Source organism: Choloepus didactylus, chromosome 1 (assembly GCF_015220235.1).
Source record: "Choloepus didactylus isolate mChoDid1 chromosome 1, mChoDid1.pri, whole genome shotgun sequence".
In the NCBI taxonomy this organism is placed as follows: domain Eukaryota; kingdom Metazoa; phylum Chordata; class Mammalia; order Pilosa; family Megalonychidae; genus Choloepus; species Choloepus didactylus.
The window spans coordinates 240,264,135-240,291,152 of NC_051307.1; the positions used below are offsets into that span (position 1 = coordinate 240,264,135).

Genomic DNA, 27,018 nt, shown 5'->3' on the forward strand with positions numbered 1-27,018 from the left:
ACCACTGAGGGCTGAGTGAAGAAAGCAGAAGCCCCCCTCCCCCCACCTCCCCGAGCTCCTGCTCAGGAAACATGGCTTGGCTCCACTCTGGCCCCACCCAGCCTTCCTCTTTCCCCACCCCGAGACTGGAGGCCTCCCACATTCTCAGGGATGAACCCACCCCATGCAGTTTTGTGGATCCACTTTGGGCTGATCTGGTGCCTTGTTTCCAGAATGCAGCCTTGCCCCAGCTCTACTCCTGAGTTTCTCTCTGCAGGTGGCTTGGTCAGATGCCAACCCAGGATGGAGGAAATAGAGACTCCCTTCCCTAGCTTACCCAAAGGGACAAATACAGCTAGAATACACTAGAATGGCCAATTTGGCATTTCAGCCAGTCTGAGACATGCTGGTTGCTAAATATTTGAATACTGCCCCTGGAGCCCACCCAGCTGGTGGCTGCAGGGGCTGCAGCCCTGGGTTCAGGGCTCTGCACCTACCTTCGACAGGCGAGGTCTTGAGGTGCCGGCAGATGGCTTCTGTGTCCCCATAAGTCTCCTTGATCTTGACCACAGCCTCAGTCCCCCGCAGCTCCATGAGCGAGCGGAGCTCCTCCATCGTGCACCCGAACTCGCCCCCATGGCTCGACTCATTTCTTTGGTTTTTGGAGTAAAAGTCGCTGTTGGTCATGTCACCCATGTCTGCCGCGGTCCCCACTCGGGGTGAGCCCGAGGGTCAGCGCTGGACGAGAGGCTGCTGGGAGGTGGCTCCGTGTGGCTGTCCTCAGCACGGCCTCACTGGACAGCTCAGGGCCCAGGCGGTTGGCTCCGGGTCCCAGGGGGCGGGGGCGGCCGAGGCAGGCTGGCGGCAGCAGCGGCGAGCTCCACGGGGCGTCCCCGGGTACGGGGCGAGGTCCAGGGGCCGGAGGGGCTCAGGGCTGCAGACCCAGGAGTCTCCATTCAGCAGGGCCCATGCTGCTTCCTGTAGCGAGTATCTACATGGTCAGAGGTGGCGGCTCCTGCGGGGACAAGCCCAGAGCGGGCGGACAAGGGTCAGGGAGCTCAGGAATGCCCCAGCAGAGACGATCCGGACACTATGTCACACAACACCCCTGAACACACCAGCACATGCTGTGTATCCAAAAGTACCAGTGTCCACCCAGGCACAGCCAGATGCACCTTGATAACACACCCTCACGACGGGCCATCACCCTCCATGCTGTGTGACACACTCACTTCACACACTCATGCCCTGGTGGGCACATGCCCTCGGGCACAGCCAGATCAGAAGGCCCCATGACATCGCGTATGCTGACACATGGCCCCATGCACACGCACGCACATGCTTTTGCCCACGCCCACCACACATTGTCACATGCAGACACACTTGTAGGCCGACATCTTAATGCATTCCCTGCCTTCCTTCAAAAACGCCTTCATCCACAGCCCCTCGGGGAATCCACGGACCCCTGGTTGCCTCGTGCCCTCACTATCTTCAACCTGTTCACACACAGCCCTGTGCCCATACTATCTAGGCAATACCCTTCCCACACACACACTACACAGCCCCCAGGTCACACACATCAATGCTTTCCCATCCATGTTTCCAACACCTGCCTATATCCCCAGCTCCCTCAGCTCCCTCCCTGTTCCATCTCACAGACTTGGGGACAGGCTGTGGGGCAAGTGGGAGAAAGTGCCCGCCTCCACCCAAGCCCACAGCCCCCACCCACATGAATCAAGCCCCTCTGCCCAGCCTGCATATTCTTGAGGACGTCATTAAGCTCCCACTTTGGTATCACAGTTCTTGGAGCCCTCACCTGGGTGATCCTCCCGCAGGCCAGCACCACGGACAGCGGCTGACAGGTACCTCTGGAGGAGGAGGAGGGAGCACTAGCTTCTCCCTGCCCTCCCGGCCACCCTGCAGCAGCCAGGCATCTGCAGTGCTGCCAGGAGAGAATCCAATCCACCCCGACACCTAACACCAGCCACCGAGGCCCCGGCAAGCGTTGGGTGACAAAGGGCCCCTGCTGAGCTCGGCTGGGCCTGGCACAGGGACTGGCCCCACCTGGCAGCCGCAGACAGCTGGCCATCCTAGGCCCAGGACAGGGATGGGGGAGCTGACAGGGGAAGACAGGACTCCAGTTTCCCAACACTTCCTCTTGTCCATCTCTTCTGCCCCATCTCCCCTTCAAAGTTCCCGCATTCACAGAACTTTTGAGCTGGAAGCACTTGGGAGCTAAGCTCATTTCCCAACGATGAATATGAAGCTCAGAGAGGGAAAGGGCTTATCCAGAGCTACACAGCAAGAAAGTGGAGGAATCCCTGAGTTGGGCTGGTGTCCTGGCTCCCAGCCCAGGGCTCTTTCCCCTCCCCCTGAAGGGCACTCCCTCCTTTCTCTCCGAGGAGCTGAGGCTGGTGGGAAGACTGTACCAGACAGCAATAAAGAACATAGAATCTGGACTTAGAGAGTTCTGGGTTCAAATCTTAGATTTCCTAAGTCCTGGCTGTGGGACCCTGTGGAAGTCACTTCACTTTTTGGAGCCTCAGTTCCCTCATCTGTAAAATGGAGAATAACAATAGTTACTCTCACTTACTCCCAGGCTACCTCCCCAACTTACTGAGAGCTGATTACAGACCATGTTCAAATCTGATGTCTTTCTACCTGGGGTACGGGGGCTTCCCAGAATGGGCAAAGGGGTGCTGGAGCCACAGGAGAAACCTGTCCTGCCTTACACAAGGGGCAATTTTACTCAGGATGCAGCAGGAAAGTGTTATTTTTACTTTGGGATCAACGGATGTCTTATGCAGTAGAACCTAAAGTGGAAATGATTCCTCAAGAGGATACATGAGACTAAGAAATTGTGTGCTGGGTGTCCTCACCCACCCTTGATTCTGCAGGGGTGTTCATGCTCCAGGGCCATCCAAGCATGCACCACCCCTGGAATCCATCCCTGGGGAAGCAGGACCAAGGTAACCTCCACCACCAGTATTTCTTGAGCATCTACTATGTGTCAGGCCCATGCTAAGAGCTCAGTGCATAGTATCATTGGAAGGCAAATTCTAAGAGGAAAGGGAGTTAGTATGTTTTATTGACTGATATGGCTAGAAAAGTGCCTGGCTTCTCATAGGTGCTTGATAAATAACTCTCAAATGAACAAACAAATGAATAAACAACAACTAAACCAATGAGATCTCATTGAGCCCTTACAACCATATGAAATGGGTACCATAATTATGCCCATTTTACAGACAAAGAGAACGAGGTTCAGAGGGGTGAAGTCACCTGTCCAAGGTCACATAGCTGAGAAGTAAAAGATCTTTTTAACCTTGGATCCTGAGTTCTTGTCTACCACCCCGTAAGAAAGCACTGGTTGGGGCCTGTTTCAGGATGCTGAAGCTGTTTGGGAAGAGAGGTGCTGTTTCTGATTTGGGCTGGATGCTCTCCTTCTCCAGCTAGAAGCTAGTGAAGGTCCTCAACAGGGCCCTCTCTCCAATCTAGGACCTCTCAGACATATGAGCTCCTCTCTCAGGGCTGGATGAGGCCCTGGACCCAATGCAGGGAGGGAGCAGGTGGCTTCTGTGTTAAGCAGTGTCCTTCCTACTGCCTGCTCAATGTGCACGTGTTTTGTCTGAGTTCAGGAAACTGGATAGAGAAAAAACCAAACAGCTGGAGAAACACAAAGATTGATGGAGGCACATGAGGTGCACAGCCATCAGGGGAGAAGGAAGGAAAAGAGGTTGGGACTCATTCAGGCCAGCAGAACAGCTGGGCCTAAGAAGGGTCTGAGCTGCCCCAGAGAGGCGGCTGAAATGGGAATCTTCCAGAATAGGCTTTGCTTTCTCAGGGACAAGCACTGAGATGGGGAGATGCAGACCTCCTATCTAGAAGGAACTCAGGACTCACTGGAGCTCCAGGAAGCCTCTCCCCTCAGCACTTAAATGGGCCAGGTGAAGGCAAAGCCCTGTGAATCTGCAGGACCCCCAGCCCTGCCCTAAACTTAATGGTGTAGTAGAAAGATCACTCTGTGACCTTGAGTTAGTCATCTGGCTTCTCTGAGTCTTGGTTTCAGCATCTCCAGCTTGGGGATAACAAGATAAAATAACACTAAATTACTAGCACGACAGCAAGCATTTACCAAGTGCTATGTGCCTGGCACTCTAAATGCTTTTCTGAGAACATCTATCTCAGAAGATGGTGTAGGGGTTAAGAGGAAATGCTCTGGAAGCTACAATTCTGGGGTTCAAATTCTGGCTCCTTCACCTCCCAGCTTAACGCAAAGCAAATTAACTTTAGTTTCATTCTCCAGAAAAAAAACAACAGAAAAGGGAAAATAATATATCTCTCTTATAGATGTGATGAGGCTCAAATGAGGCATTTCATGTAAAATAATTAGAACTCAGCCCAGCACTTGGTAAGCACTCAATGTGCACTAGTGATTATTACCTGTCCGCTTTATGAGATCGGTAGTCTTGTTGTTTCTATGGTACAGAAGGTGAAACTGAGGCCAAGAGAGGCCAAGTAACTTGCCCAAGGTCAAATGGCTAGCGAGCAGCAGTTGTGAACCCAGGCAGTCTGGGTTCTAGAGAAACCTTCTTAATCATGATGCTTTGCTGCCTCCCCTGGTGAAGCTGCCTTGTGGGGTTCTTATGATGCTTAACTGAAGCACTGTATGTGAATGAAAGTGTTTTATAAACCACAAGGGACTTTCTAAACCCGAGGTGCTGTTTTCTATCTGTCCTCCTGCTACCTGCGGCGTGGCTTACAGGCACTGATAATTACTTCTCTGACAGCACGAGCTATGAGAATCGTTAGCAGCAATTATATCTGTGATGACAGCAGGAGGCATGAGTTAATGAACCACTGATGATTTTAATGACTATTGTTTTAAGTTGAACAATGATCTTCAACCATCCACCCATCTAACCATTTACCTATGTATCTACCCATCCACCTAGCCAACCAGCCATCTGTTTGCCCATTTGCCCATCCATCTGCCTACTCATCTACAATCCACCCATCCACCCACTCACCCATCCGTCCTTCCATCCATTCATCCATCCATCCATCTATCCATCCATCAGTCCATTCATCCATCCTTCAATATATCCCTTCATCCCTTCATCCCTCCATCCATCCTTCCATTCATCCATCCATCCATCCACCCACCCACCCACCCATCCATCCAACCCTCCCTCCCTCCCTCCATCCCTCTTTTCATCCATCCATCCATTCAGTAGTTGTGTTTTGGGTATCTAACTCTGCCCCTACACCATGCCAGACACTGAACAATACAGACATGGTTCCCGCTATCTAAGAGTTGACAACAGGGAATAGAGACAATTAAATGAATGAATTCCATGACATGATGGTTTTGCCATGATGGGGAAGCCCAGGTGCTGTGGACTCCCAGAGCAGGGAAATCTGACCTGGCCTACGGTATCAGGGCAGCCCTTTCCTTTCAACTCCAAGTAAGGAATAATTATTTTCTGCAGGTTAAGCAGGACTTTAGTTGAAAGACACACGAGGAAGAAAGTGAAATATACAACTGTCTGTTAGTAAAAAGTTGAGAGGGACATAGAATGTACAGGAAGGGACTAGAATAAGCTTGCATGGAGGGATGAAACTCTGGGATAACAAAATCATTTAGAAATCAGAACTCTGTTCCTGTAGGTTTGATCTTAAAACTTCCTTCTCTGAGATTTCCCGCTTCAGCAGCCATGTCTTCTGATGCAGTTACCCACCCATCATTGCCTGCTCCTGCATCTCACATGTGCCACCCCTGCATGGGGGACCTTGGATTTTCCTTCTGCATTGCACAGCTCACTTTGGCACTGGATTTGACTGTGGGATCTGCTTTATTTGAGGTCATGAGGCCCACTGGCACAAAAGCACTTGCATGCTATTATACAGAAGAACAGACAGATTCAAAGAACTGAAATTAATCCACAAGCTGCCTGAATCCTCCAGAGCCTGCCCTGTATCTGGATAGGACACTCTCCAAAACCTGGGTCTTTGCCTCACTTGCAACTGCCCGTCCTGCTCAGCTTCAGTGTCCTTTTCTTGGGAAGCCTTTCCTGAGCCACTCAGACTGCATAACACTCCTGCTCGGTTCCCTGACTCCCAAATACATCCAGTATAGTAGCACACTCTGCACTTTAGTGCTTCTGCCTGCTTACCTGTCTGCCTTCCCCAGGAGACTGAGAGGTCCATGGGGACAGGAGCCATGCCTACTTCATCCCTAGTGCAGTGCCTGGCATCCAGAAGGTGCTCAATAAATGCTTGGTGAATGAATGGATATCTGGGTCCACTATCAATGGCGGTTTGACTTGAGATAGGTCCTCAGACCTGTTTCCTCACCTGTGAAGCAGGGTTGTGATTCCTACCTTGCCTACCTTATAAGTTTCTTAGTTTTTCTCTTTGAGATGCACCCCATCCTCCATTGTCCGGTTTTCCTCTTCGTAATGAGGGATGGGTTTGAGGCTGAAGCTGGGACATGCAGCTACCCCCTCAGCCACAACTCTACCCAGATTCTGATTGACATCTTTGCTGCCTCATCCAAACATCACGTGATCCACCACTCCCCTGTTGAGGAGCTAAATTAGCCCTGTGACCTTGGAGAAGTCACCTAACCTTGCTAGACCTGTAAGGTGGAGATGACCCAGTGAGACAGTGCTTCCCCAACTCTGAGCAGGGCATATACCCAGTCCTGGGACCAGAGAGGTTGAGTAACGTGCTTGGGGTCACACAGCCCACGGAGGCCAGAGTCCACTGAGAAGCCCCTCTCTGGTCCAAGCTCCAGCCATGTGACCTTGGGCCTCATTTTCCCTACGTGGAAAGTGAAGGGATTGGACACTCCAAGGTCCCTTCAGTCTCTGACATGCCACACCCTTCAGAATCCCAGAGAACATTCTGACAATATTGGATTAATGCCATTCTGACAATATTGGATTAATGCATTTCAGTTTCATCTTATTAGCATTTAAATGACTCTATTGTTACATTTCAATGACTCAAGAATAGGTTGGGGTGCCTTGATAAAGTCTTTGCCAGGAGGGACTCTCGCTGGCAGAGGAAGGAGAAATTTTTTTTTTTTTTTTTTTTTTTGGAGTTAATTTAACAAAGAAGGAATCTATCTTTCGAAGGAAGGATTTAAAAAAAAAAAAACCCAAACCAACAGCTTTTCAAATTCTAGCTGAAGGATGGTAGCTGGGACAATTGCAAATGAATTACATGCTAAAATAACTTTTGGATGCTAAATCCTTCTGTTTTATGATGTGCTGAATTTAAATGCCATGTTAATATGTATTTTTAAAGTTGCCATTTCCTTTGGCTTGTTCCTGGCAGCAATGACAGACAGGAGTGGGGGGAAGGGGACACAGGCCCAGTCTGGACACCCTAGGTGGCAGCTGTGTGACTTCAGCAAAGCTCTTAACCTCTCTGTGCCTTGGTTTCCTTCTCCCCCAAATGGACACAACCAGACTGCCTACCTCAAAGGGTTTTGTAAGACTAATTGAAGTAGAGCTTAGCACAGTTCCTAGAATGGAGCAAGCACCTGCTAAATGGTGATTGTTCATACTGTAATAGTTTAACTCACTCCTTGCCTTTAACCTCTGTGAAACCGATTGTCCCCCACACTGCTGTCTTAAAACAGAACCCAGATCTGACCTTGTGATTCCCACCAGGCTCCCAGTCACCCCTGGAAGCCTTGTTAGCACTGCATACAAGGTCAGTTTCCCCTCTGCTCTGATCCTGACAAACTCATGGTCATTTCCAAGGGGTAGAGAGTTTCTTTCCTCTCCTGGACTTTCTGTAGGGGCCCCGCTGGCCCAGAGATGGGAGTCCTTGCCCTCTGTGCCAAGCCCAGGGTGACAACTGACCTTAGCCTGGTTATTAGGGGTGGAGGGGTGACTGCTACTTCCTCGTCCCCAAAAGTCTTTGCCATTCCCCTGGACACACCTCTCAAGGAGAGGATTTCCTCTGTGTGTGTGTGTGCGTGTGTGTGTGTGTGTGTGTGTGTGTGTGTGTGTGTAGAGAAAGACAGATTTGGTGTGACCCTGTGGGTGTGCGAGTCATGTGGATGTGCCAGTGTCAGGATGGGTGTGTCGGGGCCAGTGGGAGTATGCTTTCGTGGACGCACCAGTGGGACCCGGCCGGGGCCTGAGGGCACACCTGGGTCAGGAGTGTGAAAATGTCAGTGTCGTATTGGGTCTATAAGTGACTGTGCATGTGTGTCAGAGGTTCCCTGTGGTGTGCCAGCAGATGTATGCTCAGTGTCGGTGACACCGAAGGACAGGGTGTGCTGTGCAGGTCCAGGGGAACGTGTCTCTGAGTTGTGAGTGCACTGGAGAGGCCTGTGTGCACACCCATCTGAGTGTGTGAGCCCAACTGTGTGTGTGTGTGTGTGTGTGTGCGTGCGCCAAAGCTGATGATGGCAATCTCAGCTTTGAGTTCTCACAGTCAGGGAGAAAGAACAGGGAAAGAAGAAAGGAATTGAAAATGAATACCTCAGAAGCAAATTTAGTGCTATTTTTAGAACACTCCTATCCTGCTAACCAGAAAAGGAAAATCTAAAAAAAAAAAAAAGAAAAGAAAACCTGCTAGAGAAACAGCCGTACATCACCCTTGAAGGCAAGGGTGGCCAAAAGCAGTGACGGGGGGTGAGCATTTAGGGATCCAGGGCTTCTCGGGTGGCTCTCACCCTCATGCCTAGCATGAGGGAGGGTGGGTCCAGCTCTTAGCTGCCCACCAGGGTCAATTCTTCCCACTGCCCCAGGTTACCAGAGGAGCTACCAACGTTAGATGATAGAAAAAAATGTTTCATTTCTGGTTCTCCAAGTGCTTATCTCCACACCCATCCACCCACTCATCTATCCATCCACCTATCCACTGATCCACCCAGACACCCACCCACCCATCTATTCATCCATCCATCCACCTACCCATCTACCTATTCACACATCCATCCATCCATCCACCCACCCATCTATTCATTCATCCATCCACCTACCCATCTACCTATTCACACATCACTCATCCATTCATCCATCCATCCATCCACCCTCTACCCATCTATTCATCCATCCACCTACCCATCTACCTATTCATCCATCCATCCATCCATCCATACACCCACCCACCCATCTATTCATTCATCCATCCATCCATCCTCCTACCCATCTACCTATTCACCCATCCACTCATCCATCCATCCATCCATCCACCATCCACCCATCCATCTGCCCACTTATCCACCCACCCATCCATCTGTCCATCTGTCTACTTTCCCATCCATTCATGCATCCATCCATGTACCCATCCACCCATCCATCTGTCCATCTTCCCATCCATCCATCCATCTATCCATCCACAATCCATCCATCCACGCACCCATCTGTCGATCTATCTTCCCATCCATCCATCCATCCAATAAACTTAAGGAGGTGCATTGCAGGCCCTGTCCCAGGCACTGGGATTCCAAGGTGAGGGAGAGAGATACTCAGACGCTCCTTCCTGCTATTTAAGGTCTGTTCCCTCTGCCACAAAGAGCCCCCCAAATAGCTCCATGGTCAGGGGCTGCAGGCCAAGGTAGATGATTCCTGCACAACTCTTGCTTCAGTTTTTTGGGGGATAAAACTAAAATGACCCTTGCTTGGACCCCAGATCTGCTGGGTCCTAATCTTGGCCTGATGCTAATGTTAATAGTGACTGCTTATCGAATGCCTTCTGTTGGCTTTGCGGAGTTGCGATTCCTATCTCTACTTTCCAGGTGAGGAAGCTCAGGCTTGCAGAGGTTACACCACTTAGCCAAGGTCATATGGGTAGGACTTAGCATAGTTTAAAAATCATCTAGAGTCTAAAACCTCTCTTTCCCATTATGTTCCACTGCCCTTCATTAACTCACTGTGCAGCCTTGGGCCAGTGCCATCCCCCGTGTCTCAGTTTCCTCATCTGTAAAGCAAGGGGCTGATGTGGACAGATACTCAGTCTTGAAGGGCCATTTTAGCACCATCCTCAGGGATTCTCTCACCATCTGATACTTCCTTCCCTGGGCATGCCACCTCCTGGGCCTCCTTGCTGCCACCTCAGCCCCAGCAGGAGTGGACATCCCAGTGGCAGGCCAAGTCCTGCTTGGCTGGAAGCCAAAGGCAGGAGAAATGTCTTAGAACCTGGAGTCAAGAGCTGATCAGGATTCAGCTGCTGCGTCTGACACTGGCTGCCCCTCCTCGGTCCCCTGAATGGCTGTGTCTGACTTTCAAGTTTTATCCCCTTTATGCACTCCATATTTAGAGATCTTACCTTAAATAAAAAAACAAAACAAAACAAAAAAAAACCTTTGCTAGTTTTCTGATGGAACGAAAACAGTAAAGTCACTAGCAGACAGAAGCAAGAAAGCCCAACTGAAGCAGAAAAATGTTGGGGAGGTTTCACTTCAGGCTGCGAGAGATAGGGCATGCGGTGAGAAGCTGGGGGTGGTGGCCCTGCTGGATGGACCAGCTGCTCTGGACACTGTTCTCTGGTTCCAGCTGAAAGCCGCCACCATCTCCTCAGACTCACCTCTTGCCTTTACAACTCTCTCCCCATCACTGCAACAAATACCTTGAGCCCCCTTTGCAGCCTTGGCTGCCCCCAGCCTTCCAGCCCCAACTGAACTAACCGGCTATAGCCACACTGTCCTCTCCTGCCTTTACTCCCCACCTCCGGCTCTGTCCCCATGGATTCCATGGCAGATTGGGGTGGTGAGCAGAGGTCTGAAGGAGGAACAAAAAATAACAATAACAGTAACACTTACATCATGTCTACTATGTGCCAAGCCTCATCCTATGTGTTTTACATTTGTTATCTAATTTAATCCTTTACAAAAATCCTATGACTGCATCCTACTGCCAGCATCCCCATTTTACAGAGGAGAAACCAGAAGCAGAAAGAGGGCAGTGACTGGTGTAAGCTCCTGTGGTTGGCGGGTGGTGGGAGCCAGGTCTGAAGAGGCAGGGGGCAGAGAGTGGTACCAACAAACCATTTTGGGTTTATTTTCTGTCCCAGGTCTCTGCTTCTCTGTCTGCAAAACGAGGAGACTGGAAAATATCTTATTGTTTTTTTTATTAGCATAAATGCTATTACTCCAACTTCAGCTGTTCCCTTGGAGAAAGGAACACTTATTCCCCCCCGATCACATTCCAAGAGCAGGGACTTCAGTGAGATCAGCACCCTTGTTCTCTCTTCTCCTTCTCACACTTCTTCCAAGGTATCTAATTGGTGAGCTTGGGTGATCTGGGATGCGTGGCTCTACTCTCTCCTCCTTGGAGCCAGCCTGTCCTCAGGATGCATCAAGACCACAGGCAAGGAGCTGCTTCCTCTGGGGAGAAGTGGATAGGTTGCATAATTCTGGAGAGCGTGTGTGGGGGCAGTAGCAAGAAACTCACTGGACCCTAGATCTAAAGTCACATTCTCCAGTCTCCTCCACAGGAATTAGGTGGTTTTCTCATCTCCAACTGTCTGACCTCTGGGTCTCTTTCAAGTGGTCCCAAATTGGATGAGTCGGAGGGACATGGTTTATTGATAACCGCCCCCTCCCAACACTGGCACATCCTCGTCCTGGGGAGCACAAAAACTGGTTCTGTCTAGTCCCAATTACTTCTCTGCATCTTCTTCAGGCCTCAGGGGTCCATGCAGGGTCAGTTTCCTCACGAAGCCCTTCCCCAAGCCCTGCCTTCCTCATCTGCTGCTCCTGCTGAATCTGTGCTCTCACCTCCACCTAGAAGAAGCCCCTCTTGGGCAGAAACCACAACCCCCTTCCTTTGCCCACATCACAATGATGCTCAAGGCACTCCATGAACAGGCTCTACCCTCCTATTTTGCCCTCTTTATCCAGATCTGAACAAGCTGCACCAGCCACGTTGTCTCCCTCAAGCCATCTGCTCCCTGTGTCTCTGTGCTCCTGATCACATCACCCCTATTTGAGAAAATGCATTTTTCCTCCTCTCTGCCCACCTGAATCTACCTGTCCTTCAAGGCACAAAACAGAGCTAGTGGTCTTCCCAAGCTCCCCTTCATTTCACTCAACCTGTATTTACAGAGAATCTGCTGTGTGCCAGGCCCTGTACTGGGCACTGAGGATACAGAAGGCAACAAGACAGGCAAAATCCTGACCCCACAGAGCCAATGTCTGTCTGTGTGTGTGTTTGTGTGTGTGCAATAAACAAAATAAACAATAGTTTATTTGTAACTATAGTTTACGGACCTGAAGGAAACAGGTCTAGCGAATACTGGGGTGGAGTGACAATTTTCATTAGGGTAATCAGGAAGCTCTTACTGAGGGGTGGAATTTGATCAGTTCTTTGGTCAGCGCTCTGGCCACACACAACAGGTCATGGCTAATTAGAGTGCTCAGCCTTCACCTCTGACCGTGGAGGGCTGGGGGACCAGGGAGCTGTCTCTGGGGATGAGGTGCTGATGGATGAACGGAGGTGGGCGCTGGGGAGGGACTGGGTGGCTGGGGTCAAGGAACCTGATAACCGCAGGCTCCCCCTCTCTCCCAGCAGGCTGATCTGCAGAAGCTGGAGCGCTGTCCACATAACCGTGGTGCTGAATGACAGTGCCCCAGGGAGGACAAGGAAGCTGGAGAAGCGCTGCTCCTGGGAGCTGTCCTTAAGGCTCCAGTGCTGACTGGAGGTGTGGGGGTAGGCTTTGAGGACCACGTGCCAAGGAGCTCTCCACGTGCTGTGGTGCTGACACAGAGCAAAGGGTTATGAGTGCCCCTAGGAGCTTTCCAGGACAGCGGTGCTGACCAATGGAGTGTGGGCTGAGGGAGGGGTGAGTGTGGGTCAAAGGAGGCCAAAGTGGCTCCCTGTGCCGGGGCAGCTAGATGTGGATGGAGAGGGGAGGGCACAGGGCCTTTTCCATATGCTCTGTAAGCAGACATGGGAACAGATTTCAGATATTTGGTGTGAAGATCAAAGCCTGGTTTTCAGGCAACAGGACTGTCCCAGTGGGCAGGCCGGAGACAACAAAGCAATACTATGCAAAAAGCCATTCAGGGTCACTTAAGTGCACGCACAGAGAACCCACTTCTGTCCTTCAGTGCTATCTGTCACTGATGCCTGAAATTCCACCATTAATGAGTCATTCTTTTAGGCCATGCATGGTCCTCTCCCTTTGGTTCCTTCTGGGACAGGGAACGTATGTATGTGGTGACATCTCAGTCTGCCTGGGTTTATTAAATTCTTTCCCCCATGGGGTGGTGAGGCAAACTCAGCCACAGAAGTGTCAGGAGATGAGTCTAAGTTGGGAGATTACTTTTGAATAAGTCTAGTGAGTTGCTTGGGGTCCAGAACAGAGAAAGGCCAGGAAACCTAGCCATATTAAGAGACTAAAAAACAGAAAGCAGAAAAGTAGGACTCCTAGATTCAAAGGGTGGAGTCAGGAAAGCTGCAGACCCCGGCAGAGGTCAGTCTATGAATATGGGGGGAGGGTCTCTTAGCTTTATTTCTCACCACTGAGAAATCCAAGTGTGTGGCCAGTTACTGTTTGTACTGGTTTGAATTACTATGTCCCCCAAATACCATTATCTTTGATGCAGTGTTGTGGGGCAGGCTTATTAGTGTTGAATTAGGTTGAAACCTATTGGTTCAGTGTTTCTGTGGAGATGTGACTCAATCAGCTGTGAGTGAAACATTTGATTGAATAATTTCCATGGAGGTGTTATCCTGCCCATTCAGGGTGGGTGTTAATTGGATCACTGGAGTCATACAAGGAATTCACAGACAGAAGGACAAGGGAGCAACTGAGAGTGACATTTTGAAGAGGAGCTGCAGCCAAGAGAGGACAAAACACCCCAAGAGAAACACTGTGGAGAACGGCATTTTGAAACACAACCTGGGAGCTAGCAGACACCAGCCACGTGTCTTTCCAGCTAACAGAGGTTTTCTGGATGCCAATGGCCTTTCTCCAGTGCAGGTACCCTTTGTTGATGCCTTACCTTGAAAACTTTATGGCCTTAAGACTGTAAATTTGTAACCAAATAAACCCCCTTTATAAAAGCCAATCCATTTCTGGTGTTTTGCAAAAAGGCAGCATTAGCAAACCGGAACACTGTTCTATCTCTTCTAGGCAAGAGCAGTTGTTCTTGTTTTGGTGACTGCAGGTTGGGCATTTCTGACCCTGCACCTTCTGTGCTTTCCATGTCTGAGTCCAGGTTACTTCTACCTGGAGTCTACTGGTAGAAAACCAGAAATCTCTTTGAGGCTACTGATGAGGTCTCAGACACGGAGGAGGCAAATTAAAAGGCCAGGACAGGCAGTCGCAGTTGTGTTCTCCAAGTTACCGTCTCCCTGCTAGCCCTATGGGATGGCCTTCCAGAACTGTGATCCAGCTTCTGCCAGCATTGCCACTGCCTGCAAGGGGGCTGAGCCCAGCAGGGGCACCGCCCAGGGCTTTATGGGCAAGAGGCTATAGCAGGAGTTGATGACCCTCATGATGTCTGGCGACAAAGGAATTTCCACCTACACTTTTCAAGTGGGAGGGGACCATCCATGGAGCAGCTGGCACAGTACATGAAGACTTGATGTCTACGCTCTCCCTGGAGTTCCCCAGTGGCTACCCCTACAAGGTGCCCATGGTGAGGTTCTTTATGTCCTACTCCTACCCCAGTGTGGACACCCAGGGTAACATCTGCCTGGACATCCTGAAGAACAAGTGGTTTGTCTTGTACGACATCAGGACCCTCCTCCTCTCCATCCAGAGCCTGCTGGTTCGAGAACCCAACATCGATAGCCCCTTGAACACACATGCTGCCGAGCTGTGGAAAAATCCCACAGTCTTTAGGAAGTATCTACAAGAGACCTACTCAAAGCAAGTCTCCAGCCAAGAGCCCTGACCCAGCCTCTCTGGGTTGTCTTTTTATTTCCTTATTTGCCTTAGATGATCTCTTTTTTCCTTCTGTATAGGTGGTGTCATTTTTGTTTTGTTTGTTTTTTAAATTAAGTCTCTGTACCCTTGTGATGAACACATGACTATATAAATGGATTTTTTTTTTTTTTAAAGGCCAGGACACCAGAGGGGGAGCAGAGAGCAGGCAAGAATGATTGAGGGTCTGTACCTGGGGTCCCCTGGGGTATAGGTTTCCTTTTCTTCCTATCCTCATAAAGGATTCTTGGGATGGACTCAGGAACCCCAGAGCAGGGCTGCTCAAAGTGTGGTTCCCTGAGCACTGCTGTGTTGCCATCGCCTGGAGGCTGGTTAAAATGCAGATTCCCAGGGACCACACTGCACAGATAAATCAGTGGGGCCTGGGAATCTTAAATAAGCAGAACCACTGTTCTAGTGTCTTGGGGCTCCCAGTCCACCTCGGTAGGCTCCCTTCCCCTTGTAGCCAAAGCTCCCCACTTCTAGCTTTGTGGCCCAGCCTGTGGCTCCTTGTCCCTGCCCATCCAGGCCTTGCCCTTGGGTGGCTTCTGGGGATGACCCCCACGTACTGCCTCCACGACCCTTCTCCCTCTTCATGCTCTGACATCCCTCCTTGTTCTCCCCTCTGTCCTATGGTTCTCTGACCATATCTGCCCAGACTTCTTCGTGGCTTCTCTGTTTTGTGAAACTGGGGGCTTTTCCCATGGCCTTCCCCTGACTCTAGTAACTCCTCACTATCTCTGGCATAAACTTTCATCCTAATATGGACGGTTCCCAGACCGATCCTGCCACCCTGCACTTTCTCCCCAGCTCTAGAACCAAACTTCTGATGGTTGCCAAATGTCCCCTCTGAGTCCTCAGGCTCCCCCAAGTACCCTTACCCTTCTGTGACCCCTGCGTTACTTTTGACATCCACAGCAGCTTCCCAGGCCCCCAGAGTGGATTCTCATGGTCACTCTTAGCTCTGATCCCTCTCTCATGTCCAATCAGGTTCACAGACCCAGAGAGCACCATGATCATGGCCCAAGCCTCCTCCTTCTCGCCTCCCGGGCTCCTGACCTTGGCCCAGGCTCCCCATCGGCAGCCTCCTGACTGGTCCCACAGTCCCCAGGGACCCCAGCCTCACCCTCCCCTCTTGTACAACCCCCAGAATGATGCCGATGGTGACTTCCATTTACTGAGTGGTTCTCAAGTGTCAGAATCTGGGTTACAGCTCTGAATATACCTTATCCAACAACAACGCCAAGAGATAGGTGTTCTTATGCCTATTTCACAGATGGAGTCTGGAGGCTCAGAGAAGTGAAATAACTGGCTAAAGTCACACAGCTGCTGAGTGGCAGAGCTGGGAGGAGAACCAGGACCTCCCTGATTCTAAAACCACCACGTTATGCTGCCTCTCAGATTTTAGCATGCCACTCTCTGGATTGAAAGCTACTGCTGGCTTCCCAAGCAGGAACTATTTAAAAAAAATTATTCATCACCACGGCATCCAGGGTCCCACCCAACTGCTCCAAGCGAGCCTCACTGGGCTCTCTGCTCTCGTTGAACTCCTTGCCTTTCCTGAGCGACTCCTGCCTCCCATCCCCTGCACACGCTGCTCCTCCTATCAGAGATTGTCTACCACCCACTTACCTGTTAATCAAGAATCTCACTTTCCAAGGCCCAGCCCAAATGCCAAGCCCTCTGTGAAGTTCTCTCCACCTGTTCCACTCCACATTTCAACCCCTTCCGCTGCCAGCCCATCACGTGGCTCATTCCTTGACTTTGCACCCGCCCATCCACTGCCTTGGGAGTGGGTTTTACCAGTCTGCTTTCCCAACTAGACTGTGAGGTCTCTGGGAACAGCATCTCCCAGCCCCCAGCACAGGGCAGGCATCAACAAATGCTGGCTCCATGACCGAGCAAGCAATCTGATTAGGAAGGACAAGGAGGCAGGGACCACGAGCTCTTGGAGTGAACTCTGGATTTGAAACGTGGACATGTGCCAGCCAAATGGCAGGAATAGTTCACGATGAAGTGGGTGTCCTTCCCATGTGCCAGCTCTGTGGCATCAAACAGGCAAATGCACCCGAGAACCCCAAGAAGTAGCTGCTCTCCGTATCCCACTTCACAGATGAGCACACATTGCAAGGTTAGGAAGCTGTCTGGAATCCCCTCACTGTTGAACTCAGGCAACAGCCTCTGCTTTTAACCACAGCCTAAATGCTCCCCCAGTAAGGACTCGGGGCGAAGCCCTGCATGGTGGTGTCTCAGGAATTGTGACACCCTGAACCATGCAGGTGGAGCGGAGAGATATTCCAGTCCCCGGATCACACTGGTCAGGCCCGTGGCTTCTGCCCCACCCAGTGTTAGATCCAGACAGGATCCTTACAGTCTGGCCATCATCTTTCCCCCTCCATTCTCCATCCTAACCCTGAGGTCAGGGACTAGGTCGGAGCACGACATTCAGATCTGCCAGGAGGCAAGCCCAGGGACCAGGTGAGCTGTGTGGGGGCACCAGGATGCCCTCCACTATAGCTTGTCCCCTGCGTGGGCTGCCCTGGCCCCAGGGCCACCCCGCCGGCAGCCCCAAACCCTGGGTCCCAGGACCTCCAGAGCCTGTGGAGCCCCGTCGACTCCTGCATCCAGCAGGTCAGCACGGGGGCCTGGCCAGCACGACAGCTTTTCCCCTGACTTGGCATGGCTGTCCCCGGCCACTGCGGAGACGAACAGCACCCGCCCGGCACCTTGAACAGATGGTGCCGCTTCTAAAAATAACACCGCACCACGCTCCCTGGCAGCGCCACAGTCGAGTCCCTGCAACAGAAGGGGGTGCGGGTGGGGGCGCGGGCTGCTAGCTGCTCTCACCAGCCATCTGCACGGAGACAGATGTGAATACAGCCTCCTGGGGGAACGTGGGCCCAGGGGACCCCAGCCTCGCCGAAGCCGGGCAGAGCCACGGGTCTGCAGCAGAGGCTCTGAGGCCACGAAATGAAAGTAGGGGAGGACGTGGTGTGTGTACAACCCGGCTCCTCTCGATCCCCATTATCCATGGCCTCCTGCTCCAGCCACCCTGAGCCTCCCTCCAGCAGCCTCACCCCCACACACTGTCCGCTCCTCTCTTCTCTGGGTCCCTAGATCTACAATCTCCAGGCCCAGTGCCTCTTGGGAGTCTCTTTCCATCCCCAAGATATCCTTCCCTCTATGGATTCTCAAGCCACTTTTAATGCAACTTGTAACTTAACCAGGTCGGAACCCTTTTATTTGCGGCTTTGAGTCAGACGGGTCTCCTGGGTTTGAATCCTTGCTGTGCCCTTGCTGAGGGATGGTGGGGTGGACCAGCTCAGCTCTCTGGCTTCGGATGCCACATCTTTAAAACCGAGGTAATAACAGTAACTGCCTCATAGGGTGTTAGGAAGTTAATGCAGGGTACAGTGCTCAGCCCAGAGCCTGGCAGAGAAGAGACACACAATCAACTGGAATGACAGTGATTTCTAGGCGGGGAGATGGACTCTGGGGCCACAGAACAGGTGCTGGTAGGGTGGGCTCAGACCCAAGGCCTCTGCTAGAGATCTCACCCTCCTGATCCCACTCACTCCTCTCTAGCTCCCAGATGCTGCTGCGATGTGCCCCCACCCTTTATTTTTGGACAGCTGGCCTTGCAGACCTATAGGATCCCTTGAAGATACTTCCTCCCCATTTCTAGCCAAGAACCAGCCCTGGGCTTCCTCTCCTCAGAGCCCTGGACTGACCCCTCCAGCTTCTCAAGGAGTTTCAAGTCCTGCCCCAATAAATCCCTCACTCAGGAAGTTTGTTAAGAACTCAAGAGCCAATGTACTTCCAAGGTCCCAGGAGACCCCAGACCTCAGGCCCTGAAGGTAACCCAATCCAACGGCCCCTCCACAACGGCCCCCAAAGGCTCTGCTCTCTTATGCTTTCCCAGCCTATTCCAAAGCCCCAAGTCTGATGATGAGGCAAATTGGCCTCGGCCAAGTGGGACTGGGGACTTGGTCTGCTTCTCTCTTCCCCTTCTTCCTCTGTCACCATTACTCTGCACTCCCCAGGTAGTTCTCCAGCCACTTTCTCCTCCTCTTTCTCCCCTGGGGATCCCCAGCAGTTCCTGTGCTTGCATGCCTCTCTTGACAGGGGGCTCACTTCCTTCTTTGTTGATAATTTATGTCAAGGCTGGTGGTTACAGAGCTCTTTAGGTTGAGCTGAAATTTTCTTCTTGCTAACAAAATAGTATTGTTTGACATTTAATGAGAATTTTCTGACCCACTCTTGGTGCTGCACGGACCATACCTGCTCCCTGCTTCCCACTAGAAGTTCACACCCATGTGTGTGTTCATAGATACATGTCTATGTGGGTCAGGACATGAAAAAGTGTGCATGTGGTTGAATATAAAGGGCATGTTCATCCAGAGAGCATGCCGTGAGCAACTACTGTGTACTTACCCAGTGCTGGCCTCCAGTAAGTGTCAAAGCTATGGCTGAACCAGAGGAAGTGAGATAACAGTTGTGGCAGGGAAGTGGCCAAAGTAATGAAGGCATAGGAGTAGAAGTAACAACAATAATCATAATCTTAAGAGCAGCTAAGTTTTATTACTACTAAATGCCACCCCTTCTATTAAGCATTTATCATGCATTAGCTCATAAATACCCACAAAAAAACCCTGAGGTGGGTGCTATTATTTTCCTCATTTTAAAATAAGGAAATTGAGGCTCAGAGAGGCAGAGTGACTGGCTAAGGTCACACAGCAAAGTGCAACCTGGCCAAGATTTGCATTTGGATCTGTGTCTCAAGGTTGTGCTTGTAACCTTGGCACTAGCCAGACCACATGACCCAGAACCAAGTCAAATGGAACCGACCTGTGGTGGGGACATCAGTGCAGTGAAACGCGGGAGGTTGGAAGGAGATGAAGCCAGGGGCTGCCCCATTCCTTCTCCCTGAGATGGAGGCACAGTACCCAGTGTCTAAGGAGGCTGTGGCACCAGGAGGAAGCCTTTAGGATATCTCCAACTTTAGTGTCCACAAAGGGAGCCCCCAGAGGGATTCTGCTCCCCTAAACTGCAGACAGGTGCAAGGCGAGGGCCCCTGTGCAAGTAAAGGTGTGGGATTATTTGGCTGACCTGGCAGGCTGGGTGCAAGCACAGGGAAGCAGATGGCAGCCCCTTCCTGTGTTTGGAAGAAGTCGAGGGTGAAATTCTGGAGCCGTCAGGCCGGCCACATCACCTGCTGTTAGAAACGGCCCCCGGGCCAGAGGGCTGGCAGTCACCCAACGTGGCTTCACTGACGAATGGCAGGCTCATGGAGACACGGCCACCAGCCCACCCCTCTCCCAGGGCACTGCTATCCTGTTACATGTAAGGATTGCTATTTGAAGGAGCTCTTTACAGCCTAGCTCCCTTTGTCTTGCCTATAACTCTGAAGCAGAGGGAGCAGGGTGATCGTTTTAACAATGAGGCCCAGAAAGGGCAAGGGACTTGTCTGACACACAGACTAGGGTGAGGCAAGTGAGGCACTGAGAGTGCAAAATGCATGGAGGTGCTCATTCTCCAGGGTGTGTAAGTGGCAATCTCTGAGAGTAAATTTGTGCCCCAGGCCCCTCTCTTGCCTCACCCTAGTCTTGGCTCAGGACTAGTAAGTGGTGGAACAAGACCTAAACCCTGACCCCTCCACCATCTGCCTGCCTTGCTATATAATTCCAGCTGAAGCATCCATGGGCCTACATAAACCACCCCTCCACCTGCCCCCGCCACCCAACAAAAGGCAGAGACTGAAAATCTACAACGGGATCTCAGACACATTATGGGAATTTATGTGCATGATGCTGCTGAAATAGATTCTAAGGGATACCCAGAGTTCTGAAAAATGTTTACAGCTAATGTCTTGGCTCTCAGTTCCCTGAGCAGTGACGGATTTCAAGAGCTTCGTTTGGCAAACTTTTGCTGTGGGTCTACCAGGCGTCAGATCCTGGACAATGCAGTGTGGACAGAGAGGAATTGGACACAGTCCCTGTTCCCTCCCTGCCTGGCTCGATGTCCACACAGTATTATAATTTAATAAAATAATAATGGTGAGACACTCCTGTTTATGGGGCATCTCCTATGTGCTGAGAACCTTATGTACTTTGTCTAGTTGACCTGCACAACTCTATGAAGCAGGTAGTCTTATTATCCCCATTTTACAGATAAGAAAATCAAGGCACAGATTGGTTAAGGAACTTGCTGAAGGCCATTCAGGTAGAACACATTTGAGCTGAGATGGCTGCTCAAGAAAATATCCGTGGAGCGAATAAATGTTGAATGGCGTGGGTGCAGGGTCTGTGTGTGTGTGTGTGAAAGGATTTGTTAAGTGCTGGGTCCAGGGCCCACGCAAAGCACTTTGGGAGCCCAAGGAAGCCACGTCAGGGAATTCTCTGTGCTCCTGGGTACACTTGGGCTGCAGACTTCCAGGAAGTGGGTGGCGGTGATGGCCGTTCTATCAGTTATCAGCGCAAGGAGTCTCCAATTTCTTTGAGCCTGACCGTGAGTCCTGCCTATAAAAATATCCCCAGCTAATGGTCCCTTTCACCCCGAGAAAGTGAGCAGATTCTGAGACAGGCTAGGGTTGGGCAGATCTGAGAGGAGCCCTGAGCCCTCCTGCCCTTCAGCCGCCCGGTGCCAGGCCTCTGGCTGGTGGGGAGGGGGCCCTGGCTGGAAACCCTGACACCCAAGCCTCCCGAGCTCACGCTTCAGTTGCCAGGCAACCGTGCAGAATGTCCCGCACCCCTGGGCTCAGGTTTCGGGGGCAGAGGACAGGGCCCTGCTGAGGACGTCCATATATAATGACAGCTCTGACCCAGCCTGGTGGGGCTGCTCGAGACACACACACAGCTCAGATATGGGCAGGGCCAGAGTGGTCCTTTGGCTGTTTCACAAATGGGGAGACTGAGGTCCAGGAGGAGAAGAGAGCCACAGGAGGCAACAGTGAATTAGGGATGAAGGCAGGAAAGTCGGAATAGAAACAGCCTTTCAGAAAGTGACACCACCAATAGGGATTCTAGCACCACAGACACGCTGGCTATGAGCGAGGCCCTGCGCTGTTTCCCCCGTAGGCTCATTTCATCCTCGGAACAACGCAGGGAGGGGGAGAGAATGTTTTCACTCCCATTTACAGAGCGGGAACCGAGGCTCCGAGACATCAAGCCACATACTTAAGGTCATCTGGTCAGAGAACGGCAGAGGCCAGGTACAAACCCAGGTCACTAAGACTCTGAGGTCTGCAAACTTCACCCCTAGCCCCTGCCCCCACACTGGTTCCAGAGACTAATAAGAATAAAAAGGAGGGCTGGGGAGGACGCCACAAACCCGATCCCAGCTAGCTGACTTCGCTTTCCTCGCAACCCTGGGAGGGAGCTATCATTTTTCCTGTTTTCAGGTTGAGGAAGCTGCACTCTGAGGGGTAGTCCCAAGGTCACCTCGGGAATAGGAGGTGATGCAGGACTTGAACCCAGGTCTCTCCAGCTGCAATGCCTGGGTCTTACTCACTTCAGGCTTCTCTGCCCCACCCTCCCCCAGCAGGGCGACGCTTCCAGGGGACAGGACCCCACTCCCCTCCACCCAAGAGAGCTGGCAAGCCCCAGGCTGGAGCGGTGACCTTTCAGTCCAGGCCACTGGACCTCTCCTTTGCCTGCCCCCTCCTGCCCCCGCAACCTGAGCCTCAGCTGGATGGGGCCACACAGGTTGCCATGGTGACAGCACACTGGATACTGACCTGGGGGCCTGCTGTAGGTGCCGGAGAGGAGCTGGCCTTGCCTCAGGGGGATGACTGGAAGGGCGGAGGACAGGGGTCCCAGGGGCTCCGCAGCCGCTGTGGCTGCTCTCTGGGCCAGGCCCAGCCGAAGCTGCTATTTATAATTCTGCTGAATGGGCCCAATGACCTGATCTGCAGCCTGACCTGCCTGGGAAGCCCAGCAGCTGCACAGAAGGGCAGGAAGCAAGCTCGGAAACCTCCTCCCCTGCCCCACAGAAGGATCCCACCACCCAGCTGCGAGGACGGGAAGGGGGAAGGCCAGGAGTGTTGGTGGGAGTGGTTAGAAATCCCCCTACCCCTCTGATTCCATTAGCCTCAACACCCACCCCTCTGACCCCATCCCAGCCAGTGCGGGAAGCTGGGGGAGGCGGGAGTCTGGGGTCTTTGCAGAGGTTCAGAGTGTCCCTGTGTGTGTTTTTTCCAGGACACATCTTGTTGGAGGGGGAGGATAGGGAGGCAGAGGAGGGGAGAGAGAAAGGGGAGAGAAGCTGTAAGGCAGAGGAGCACAGGAGAGGCTGGGGATGGGGGCAGGGGAAGGAAAGGAGGATGAAGAAGGAGAGACGGTGAGAGGAGAGAGGAGGAGACAGGGACAGGGAGACACACAGGGATACAGAGAGAAGGAGTCAGAGAAGGGAGGGAGAGAGGGAGACAGACGGAGAGGGCAAGAGAGAGGGAGGGACAGAAAATCAGAGGAACCAAAGCCAAGACACATAGACGGGGACACAGAAAATGGGAGCCAGAGAGACCCAGAGACTGGACAGAGGGGCAGAGGCGGCACTCCGAGCATGTGCCCTCTTGTCTCCTGCCAATCCTAGGTCCCAGAGGTCAGGCCACTGAAGCCAGGATGCCAACACCAGAGAGGCCCGATGGGAGGGCTTGGCGCCCCAAGTGCACGAGTGATAAGGGTTTATGTCTGTGCTGCCCACACTGACCGCTGGGCCCCCCTGCCAGGGCTGGCGCTCTGTCCTGGGCATTCTCCTCTGCCTCCCGGAGGGTACGGGGCAAGGCAAGGGCTGCTCCAAGGTCGACAGAACCCAGCCGAGCTGGGTCGGGAAGCAACCTGGCGGTGGCTCCTGCAGCTTGCCAGGCTGTCCGCCCTCAGATCTGGTTTATTTTGGGAGCTGAGCAGCCCGAACACATACCCCCCTCCTCCCCTGTTCATGGGCCAGTGGCTGCTGAATCCAAATATTCTCTCAAGGAAACTATCTCCCCAAAACCCAATGTCACTTCCTTTGGGAAGCCTCCCCTGACTCTCCCAGAATGAATTCTTGGCTCCCTCAGGGCCTGGTTTACCTTTTGTCCAGCGCTCATCCTAGGGAACCACAGATAAACCAGGCAGAAGTTTATCTGCCTGCCTGTCCATCTGACTGGGAGCTTCTGGATGGCGGGGCTGGTTCAGAACCCCAGGACTGAGCACACATGACACACAAAGCCTTGATCAGCAGACCCCAGAGCAATAGCTTCTGCTAATGTCTTTTGAGCACTCATGATGTGCCAAGAACTCTGCACACACCATCTCATTTACTATGTCTGTAGCCCTATGTGCAGGTTTCTGGAGCACCCTCTGTCTTACAGATGAGGAGACCTAGGTGCAGACAGGCTAAATGGTTTGCCCAAGGTCCCAGAGCTAAGAAGTTGTTGAACCAAGATCTGCACCAAGGCCATCTGACTTCACAACCCAATCACATGACCAACAGGCATGGAGCCTCTCTTGCTCTAAAGAGCACTTCCATGTCTCCCTCTGCTCAAGAACCTTCTGTGGTTCCCCAGTACCCCTAAGATCAAATCCAAATGTCCCACTTGGTGCTGATCCCTTCTCCATATCTGCCCTTCCATTTCAGGGCTCATTCTCTCACCTCTGGTCTCCCACCTCTAGCCCCCTTTTCCTCTGAGGTGGGAAGGCGATTTTTTTTTTAATAATGTAAAGAAGGCCAGCTGGTATGGGGCCTGAGAGAGGGGAAGGGAGAGCTGAGGGAAGGGCAGGACCCAGATCCTGCAGGGCTTTGCAAACCACAGTGAGGAATTTGGGTTTTATTTCAAGGGCAGAGGGAGACCTCTAAAGAAATGCAGATGGATTCGCCCTAAGGTTTTTGTTAGTTTGTTTGTTTTATCTCCACCACCTATTGGTGAATGGACTGTCAGTGGGTGGGAGCAAAAGCTGGGTGAAAGCCAGGGGGCTACTGCATCCTCCAGGCTACTGGGGTGGGTGGGTGCAGGGGTGTCAGTGATGGTGAAGCAAAGAGGGCTCCCGGGAGGCAGGCGCAGGATGTGGGCTCGGAGGTTGGAGGACTGGCTGGGGAGAGAGCAGGGGAGGAGCAGGGATGATCACTGAGCTCTGTCTTGGGTGCGAGGGTGGATGGTGGTGACATTACTGCCATGGGAAGTCTGGGGAAGCAGTGGGGCTAGGGGAAGGGTGCTGGGGAGGGGTGGGTGGGTGTGAGCAAGATTCCCCTTTGGGACAGGCTAACTTTGAGATGCTTGTGAGACGTCCAAGTGCAGAAGCCAAGAGGGCAGCTGGAGGTGTGAGCTGCGAGCTCAAATAAGACGCCCCAGCTGAAGATATAAATACGGGACTCAGCAGTTTAAGGACGGTATTTAAAGCCATGGGACAGGATGAGATCATCAAGGAGAGGGCACAGGGAGAGAAGGGAGGGGACTCAGAGCTGGGCCCCTGACGTGTAGAGGTTGAGTGGAGGAGGAGAACAGCCACACAGCCACACTGGCTGACCGGGTTGTGTGGTTTTCCTGCTCAAGAGCCTTTAGTGGCTTCCTACTGCCCTGGAAACAAGTTCAGAAACCTCAGCCCAGCACACAGGCCGAGTCTCTTATCTGTCCGTTCCTTCCTGTGCACTTTCTTCCAATCATAATAAACACCTCATGCATGAGGTTCCAAACCTCTAGGTTTTTGGCCAGGCAGCTCCTCCTTGGTGAAGTGCCCTCCTCTGAGCCAAGGCTAATAAAGCTAGCGTGTACTCTTTGAAAGTGCTGGCCTGGGAAGCTTTCTCTAACCCCCGGGCTGACTCTGAAGCACCTGCCTCTGTGTTTCCGGGGCCTTCTGGCCACACCACATCATCACTGTCTTTCTGGGAGCTCCTTGTGGGGAGCAGGCTGGGCCCTGCTTGCGTCTTGGGCCCCACATACCCGTGGCTCACGGTGAGCTTCATGCACTCAAGTGTCCCAGTGGGAATCTGCATCAGGGCTTGGGTGGTGGACTGAGAATCCCCGGCTATAACCACTTCCAGTTTGAGCCCCGGCTGCTGCTCTGCACAGACTCAGAGGAAGGCAGGTTAGCAGAGGGAGGAGAGTGGATGCCAGTGCAGCAGGAGGGACACAATAAAAAGCAAAAAAGCAGCAGAGAAAGACCGGTCCAATTCGTCTCCCTTCATTACTGCACTGAGCTCACGATAAGAAGCTTTATCATGCAGGAAATCATAAGGCACTTTGCGATGGGGTGGGGTGAGAGGGGATGGTACAGTACTTGGCCTGGGGTGGGGGGAGGTCATGTCAAAACTCCCCCACCCTCCCCTGGGTCACGCTTGTTCCCTCTTGTCTTTCATTACCCCTGCAGGCTCCTGCAGGAAGCCTCTCTGGCTAAGGGCCTGGGGGCAGGCAGGCCTGCCTGTTCACTGAGCATCTACTATGTACCGGGCACCGGGCACCAGGCCCCTGGCCAAGGGTGCAGAATTCCAGCTCTGCCACTTGCTGCATGGCTTGGGCAGGTCCCTGCCTCGCTCTGGGCCTCAGTTTCTTCCCCTGTGAGATGGGGGTATTTACACGAGCCTGCCTAGGCTTTTGGGGAGGTGCTGTGCGACCACATCTGCAAAGCACTTTGTGTGGTGCCTGGAACACAGCCATCTCCTTTCATCTTCCCGGCAACCCTGTTATTAGAGCGTTGCTCCCACTTTACAGACCAGGAGACTGAGGCTCACTGAGGCCAGGTTGCCCAGCCAGGATGGACAGAGCTGAGGTCTGAGAGCATCTCTGCCTCCAAAGCCAAAGGCCGCCTTCCCATGTCCTGATGCCTCTTTCATTGGGTCATTTAGTGCATTGGTCCTGGGGCCTTGGCTTGGACGCTGGGGATTCAAAGGTGAGTCAGACAAACACTCCGCCCTCCTGGAGCCAGAGCCTCCCACCACTAACCACTTAGTACCTCCCTCCTCCTCCCACTCAGAGAAGCCAGGGTGGGAGGAGTGGGGATTCCAGATCACACAGGAGGACAAAGTGAGCTGGAGAATTCCCAGCCCGTGGGTGCAATTACTCCTTCAGGGACCAAACATCAGGCAGACAGCATGGGTTACCCCTCAGAGCCTCAGTTTTCCCATCTATAAAACTGGCATAATTACATATCACTGAGAAGATAACAA

The 27,018-nt window shown here is 52.3% G+C and overlaps 1 protein-coding gene and 1 pseudogene across 14 annotated transcripts in view; one reads left to right on the forward strand and one right to left on the reverse strand.

The window, feature by feature from the left end:
• ATP2B2 (ATPase plasma membrane Ca2+ transporting 2) overlaps positions 1-27,018 on the reverse strand; it is a 389,290-nt gene that overhangs the window by 146,127 nt on the left and 216,145 nt on the right. For 10 of the 14 annotated variants that reach the window (XM_037801944.1, XM_037801931.1, XM_037801845.1 and 7 more), the window contains one exon: positions 477-994. In XM_037801944.1, coding sequence (XP_037657872.1) covers positions 477-675 — 199 coding nt within the window. In that variant the 5' untranslated portion in view covers positions 676-994. Of the gene's footprint in view, positions 1-476; positions 995-27,018 lie in introns of those variants that run through there. The other 4 variants (XM_037801886.1, XM_037801917.1, XM_037801926.1 and 1 more) reach the window with 2 other exon arrangements.
• On the forward strand, positions 14,323-14,851 carry LOC119508317 (annotated as a pseudogene).